General features: G+C 61.2%; 1 protein-coding gene across 1 annotated transcript; it reads left to right on the top strand.

Moving 5' to 3' along the window:
• Positions 1–780: 780 nt before the first annotated feature.
• On the top strand, positions 781–5,132 carry ANKLE1 (ankyrin repeat and LEM domain containing 1). Its single transcript, XM_037818304.1, has 9 exons — positions 781–822; positions 902–1,054; positions 1,194–1,299; positions 1,519–1,651; positions 1,936–2,700; positions 2,794–2,971; positions 3,240–3,399; positions 3,501–3,630; positions 3,870–5,132. Exons 2-9 carry the CDS (start codon positions 969–971, stop codon positions 4,040–4,042), a joined length of 1,731 nt encoding a protein of 576 aa, XP_037674232.1. The 5' UTR covers positions 781–822; positions 902–968; the 3' UTR covers positions 4,043–5,132.
• The last annotated feature ends 1,239 nt before the right edge of the window (positions 5,133–6,371 follow it).

Below are 6,371 nucleotides of genomic sequence, written 5' to 3'. Positions count from 1 at the left end.
GATCCCATTGGCCATGGGCCCCTCCCAGTGGGTGGGGGATCCCCAGCCCTATCAGGCAAGGGTGGCTGCTCCCCAGAGGAAGGGGGCTGGGGAGACAGGGTCACCATTGGGCTGTTTTTCTCTCTGATGAGCAATCAGGAAAAAAGTTTAGCATCCAAGATTTCTCAGCTCCCCATAAAACCAAAATGAGCTTTACTGAAGTGACTGGGTTTCCCCCCCACGGGCACTCATTCGGACCATAACGCATGCCAAGCCCCTGGGCGCTGCACTCCTGCCAGCCTCCGTGGGGTTACTCTACCAGTTTACAGTTGGGGAAACTGAGGCCCGGGGCCGGCTGCACTTCCGGCTCCGCGGGATTGGAAACCTGCCTCCTCTGGCTTCTGGAGGCGGTGATTGGGAATTGGGATCCCCTGCCTCCCATAGTATCGGGACGGTGCGCCCTGATGGCTGCGGACTCGGCAGAGAGCTCCGGGGCACAACCGGGGACCCCGGCTCGAAGCTCCACCCCCTCCGGCAGGGCGGGGCCCCCCATTTTGAGATAAGGCCCCCGCCCAGGCCCTTATCGGCGGCCCCAGGCCCCGATACCGCGCGGGCACCAGCTCGGGGACCCGGGTGCGGACGCCCCGGAGGCGCGGCTTTGCGGGCTTGGGGGCCTCCCGGCGCCAGCACCCCGAGACCAGAGCCTAGGGGCGGGGCGGCGCAGGCGCACAGGGCGCCGCGGGAAGTTCGAAATCGGCCAGGCGGGCCGCGGGGCGGGGACTCGGAGCGGCCATGGCCGCGGGGCCCGGCTTGGCGCGGCAGCTGCGGACGGCGCTGCGGGAGGTGGACCCGCGGTGAGGGCGGGGCCCGGGCCGGGGGCGGGGGCGGGGCCGGGGTCCCCTCTGACCCCCCGTGTCCGCAGGGCCGTGGAGGATCTGCTGTGCCGCGGCGCCGACCCCAACCTGCTGCTCCCGGACGGCGCGGCGGCCATGCACCTGGCGGCCCGAGCGCGGCGCCCGCGCGACCTGCGCTGCCTCGGAGCCCTGCTGCGGGGCGGCGGGGACCCCAACGCCCGGTGAGGCGGGGCCTGGGCCCGGGGCGGGGTCTCCGGGGTCCGGGGGCGCGGCCTGGGGCCTGAGGGTGGAGCTTGGGGTCCCTGCCTGAGAGCGGAGGCCGCGCTGACCGGTCCGCCCCTCTCCACCGCCTCGTCCCAGGTCGGCCGAGGGGCTGACGCCGCTGCACGTGGCCGCTGCCTGGGGCTGTCGTCGTGGCCTCCAGCTGCTGCTGAGCCAGGGAGCCGACCCGGCTCTGCGCGACCAGGTGGGGCCCTGCGCGGTCAGGTGGGGGGCATTGCGCGGCCAGGTGGGGACCTGCGATGCCAGGTGGGGGACCCTACGCGCTCAAGTGGGGACCCTGAGCAACAAGTGGGGTCCTGCGCGGCCAGGTGGGGTCACTGCGTGATCAGGTGGGGGGGGGGGTCGTCCCGGCGCCGATGGGAGGGCGTGCCGAGGGCGCCCCCTGCTGACCGCGCGGCCGCAGGATGGGCTCCGCGCGCTGGACCTGGCCGTGGATCAGGGACACCAGGACTGCGCGAGTCTCCTGCGCGTGCTGGAGACATGGACCCCGACCCCGGCGGAGACGCAGGAGCCCAGGCCCAAGTCGAAGCCAGGCGGTGAGTGTGGTCTGCGCCACCACCGGGGGCTTCAGTGTGTTCGTCCCCGGAGCCCACAGTCTCTGGCTTTTTCTGACTGTCTGGCTCTTTGTCTGACTCTTGGCCACCGTCGCTGGCTGTTCCCAATGGTATCCAGCTGTTCCCAACTGTCTCACGTCCCCTTTTTCTGGTTAACTCTTTCTGCCTCTGTCCTGCTGTGCTCCCTGAGGCTCCGGCCACTTCCTCCTGAGTCCCACTATGTGTCTCTCACTCCCCCAACCCTCCTCTCTGACCCCCTCTCCCAGCCCCTGCTCCAGGCCCAGCACCCAGGAGGAAGCAGCTGGACATGGGCCTCTCTGGACCTCCCCAAGTGACCCTGCACTCCACAGTGCTCCAGGCCCCGCTGGACCAAGGGGACGGCAGGGCTAGGGGCCTGGAGGCAGGACTGGAAGTCCCCAGCCTCCCTGCTCCCCAAGAGCTTGCCACTGAGGATGGGAGCTCCCAGTGCCCCCCAGAGCTCTGGGACAGCAGCTCCGACGCCCCCTTTCTCACAGCGATCGAGGTCTCTGGAGCCGAGGACCCTGCCCCCAACACCTCCCGCAGTGCCGAGACCACACAGGGGTTCCCTCCGGGTGTCTGTCCCACCCAGGGGTCTCCGGGCACCTCACAGGTGGTGCATCGAGCTGGAATTCTGGGCAGAGAGGCTGAACTGAACGCCCGCCTGCAGGCCCTGACATTGGCCTCGCCAGATGCCCATGGCTCTGAGCCCTCGCTCCTCTTGGACAGGTGCCCAGCCCACAGCCCCCCACGGGAACTGGTACCTGGGCCCCCCGACTTCCTCTTCCTGACAGACGACGAGACGTCCATCGACAGCGACGTGGCCGCCCTCTGGCTGACCAAGGATGAGGGCAGGGACCCCGTCCCTCCCCGCTGGCACCCGCCAGATCCCCCCAGGTCTAATCTGGAGCTGCCGCAGTGTCTCCGGACGCTCGGGGAGCGCTCTGGCCTCGTTGTGCCCTTGACCCGCTGGGACCACCTCCAGTGGCTGGAAGAAGCCGGAACTGCTCCTGGTTAGTCCCTTCTGGGCCTGGAATCCCCGGAGAACCCAGCTCTCTGGAAACCACCCCTTCCTCCGTCTCCCCTGACTCCATTTCCTGACCCAGGCCCAGACTTTTCAGGGCACAGCCCAGAGCTGGCTGAGGCGCTACGGACCGGCCGTATCCCGGACGCCCAGGCAGACGAGGATACGCTTGCCCGGCAGTTTGAATGGCCTGATCCCACCAGGCGGTGGCGGGAGGGGGTCGTGAAATCCAGCTTTACCTACCTGCTGCTGGATCCCAGGTATTCAGGGCAGGAAAGACCCAGAGGTGGGAGCTGGGCTCTTATTTGCTGTGTGTCCTTGGGAAAGGGACTGGCCCTTTCTGGTCATAAAGCTATAAAAGGTGTCTGGACCCAATTCGAGTGGCCGAGTGGCCTCGGAGCAGCCATCCCTCTCTAGCTCTATAACATGGGGTGACTGATAGGGGTTCCAGTTGCTCTGTGACCTTGGGGACTGCTTCTGAGGCCACCTTTGTCACATTTCCCTCTCTGAGCCTCCCCCTCTATCCAGGAAGACTCAGGACCTGCCATCCCGAGCACTCACACTGACCCCAGCTGAACGCCTCCAGACTTTCGTCCGCTCCATTTTCTATGTGGGCAAGGGGACCCGGGCCCGGCCAGATGCCCACCTCTCGGAGGCACTGGGCCACTGTGGGCAGCCAGGAAAACAGGTAAGAGGACCAGATTCGGGGCCACAGCAGGCAGGGGTGGGTAGGGGAAGGAAGAGACCGGGAGCTGACCCCTGATTCTGACACTGCCCCTGGCCCCCCAGGCCTGCCCCAAGCTGAGCCGGATCCTGGACATCTGGGCCAGCGGCCATGGCGTCGTCTCTCTGCACTGCTTCCAGCACGTGGTCGCCGTGGAGGCCTACACGCGGGAGGCTTGTCTGGTGGACGCGCTAGGTGGGTGTCAGCCGGGTGGGATGGAGGTCTTTGTGGGGTGGGGGCACTTGATCTCCTAATTCCCTCACCCCTTCCTTCTTGGAGCTGTTCATTCACCCGATGAGCAATTATTGAGCACCAAATATATACCTGCACATGCACTTGTTTTGCACCATTGGTTTATCCCCACTTGAGGTCAATACATGGTGGGTTCCCTGTCCCCAAAACTGTTCCTGTCATCTGACCCTTACTCTTTCCAGGCATCCAGATGCTGACCAACCAGAGACAAGGGCACTGCTACGGAGTGGTGGGGGGCTGGCCGCCCACCCGGCGCCGGCGTCTGGGGGTGCACCTGCTGCACCGTGCCCTCCTGGTCTTCCTGGCCGAGGGCAAGCGAGAGCTGCGGCCCCAGGACATCCAGGCCCGCAGCTGAGTGCTGGGGGACCGGTCACCCCATGCAAAGAGCAGCCCTCTTGTCCCGCTGCAGAAGGTAGATCATTTGTTACAGGCAGAACCATTGCGGGAGGTGATTTGGAACATTCCAGTGCTTGGCTGTCTGGTCCACTTTTATCTCAAGCTGGACTCACTTTGTAGGATGGACTGGGGGCCTTCTCGGAAACACATACCAGGAATCTGCCCGGCCCGAGTGCTGGTTCTGCCGCCCCCAGCTCTGAGACCCCAGAGCAGAAGCTTACCTGTGTGAGCCTCGGTTTCCTCAGCTGTGCAATGGGGCAGCGAGATGTCCTACCTCAGGGATTGTGGAGGATTAAATGAAGTCATGTGGGCCACACTGGGGCTCAGACCCCGGCACTGAGCCAAAGGTGTCCCCGTGGCCTGGCCAGAAAATTTCCCAGGGAAAGGGAAGTGGGGGCGCCTTCCAAGGGGCAGACCATGTCCCAAGTTGCGTGAGTGGGGTTACTGGTGATGGGGTGGTTGGGACTTCAGGATTGCGGTGAAGCTGAACCCCTTTCTTCCACCACAAGGCGGGGTTCACCCCAAATTCCCAACCATGTTCTGAGACTTCAGCCCGTTCCTGTGTACACAGAGCTTCAGTAAACCCAAGCTCCCCCCGCCTCGGGAGGTGTGACTGCCCAGTTGGGGACGAATCATTTAAACTTTCTAGAAGTTTCTTCTTCAAAGCAGCCCAGTGGGTTCTCAACCTGCCCGTTGTCCAGCTTGGCAAAGCAGGTCCCGCAGCGGGGGGTTGTGAGTTGGGCACCTGCCCAGGACCCCCCACTGCTGATCACCCCCCACCCAGCAGCTGCCCCAGGGGGCCCCCAGCACCATAGTTAGCCTCTGGGGTGGGCCCACAGTCTCCAGCTTGTCCTCAGCTTGAGTGACCTCTCTCTGAGCTTTCGCTCCCCCCCAGACATCAATTCTTCTTATAAAGCAAGAGCAATTAAAGGAGCATGGCAAAGGAGAGGCTAGGCCTCCCTATGGTTGTGCCTAAGAGTCTCCTCCCGAATGCCTCTTTGTTGCTCAGATGTGGCCCTCTCTCTCTGGCTAAGCCAACTTGAAAGGTGAAATCACTGCCCTCCCCCCTACGTGGGATCAGACACCCAGGGGAGTGAATCTCCCTGGCAACGTGGAATATGACTCCCGGGGAGGAATGTAGACCTGGCATCGTGGGACAGAGAACATCTTCTTGACCAAAAGGGGGATGTGAAAGGAAATGAAATAAGCTTCAGTGGCAGAGAGATTCCAGAAGGAGCCGAGGGGGTCACTCTGGTGGGCACTCTTACGCACAATTTAGACAACCCTTTTTAGGTTGTAAAGAATTGGCGTAGCTGGTGGTGGATACCTGAAACTATCAAACTACAACCCAGAACCCATGAATCTCGAAGACAATTGTATAAAAATGTAGCTTATGAGGGGTGACAATGGGATTGGGAAAGCCATAAGTACCACACTCCCCTTTGTCTAGTTTATGGATGGATGAGCAGAAAAATAGGGGAAGGAAACAAACAAACAGACAAAGGTACCCAGCGTTCTTTTTTACTTCAATTGCTCTTTTTCACTTTAATTATTATTCTTGTTATTTTTGTGTGTGTGCTAATGAAGGTCAGGGATTGATTTAGGGGATGAATGTACAACTATGTAATGGTACTGTGAACAATCGAATGTACGATTTGTTTTGTATGACTGCGTGGTATGTGATTATATCTCAATAAAATGAAGATTTAAAAAAATATATTAAAAAAAAAAAAAAAAGGAGCATGGCCCCAGCACCAGAACATTCCAATAGACCATCAGGAAAGGAGTCCAGAGTCCCCCAAAGTCCCAGGAAGACACAGAAGCTATTCTAATAAGGTTTCTCAACCCTATTGACCTTTGGGGCTGTGTCGCTCTGTGAGGCCTGTCCTGAGCGCTGTGGGGTGTTGACCAGTGTCCCTAGCATCACTTCTAGATGCCCCCAGCTGGGAACCCCCGGCTTAAACAAAAGGGGGGCTCACAAACCGGTAGGGAAAAGGCAGAAGATTCCGTAACTGAGGGGACAGGGCATTCCTTCAGCCAGACTCAGAAAGAAAAGGCGGATGGGGTGATTGTAAAATGAAAAACCTCTTCATGACAAAGCACCCCTAAGCCAAGCAGAAAGAGAAAACCGGGATAGAGTGGGGTGCGGCGGTGCCAGAAGGAGCCAGTCAGCCTATGGGTGCGAAGCGCTCAGTACTGGGTCTGGTATACAGTCGGCGCTCAATTATGGCAGCTCTAACCCCAGGACCCTCGCCTTGACCAGTGGGGGATGGGGAGCTCCCTCCCTG

Source organism: Choloepus didactylus, chromosome 25 (assembly GCF_015220235.1).
Source record: "Choloepus didactylus isolate mChoDid1 chromosome 25, mChoDid1.pri, whole genome shotgun sequence".
Lineage (NCBI taxonomy): Eukaryota > Metazoa > Chordata > Mammalia > Pilosa > Megalonychidae > Choloepus > Choloepus didactylus.
This window is presented reverse-complemented; position numbering and strand designations above follow the sequence as displayed.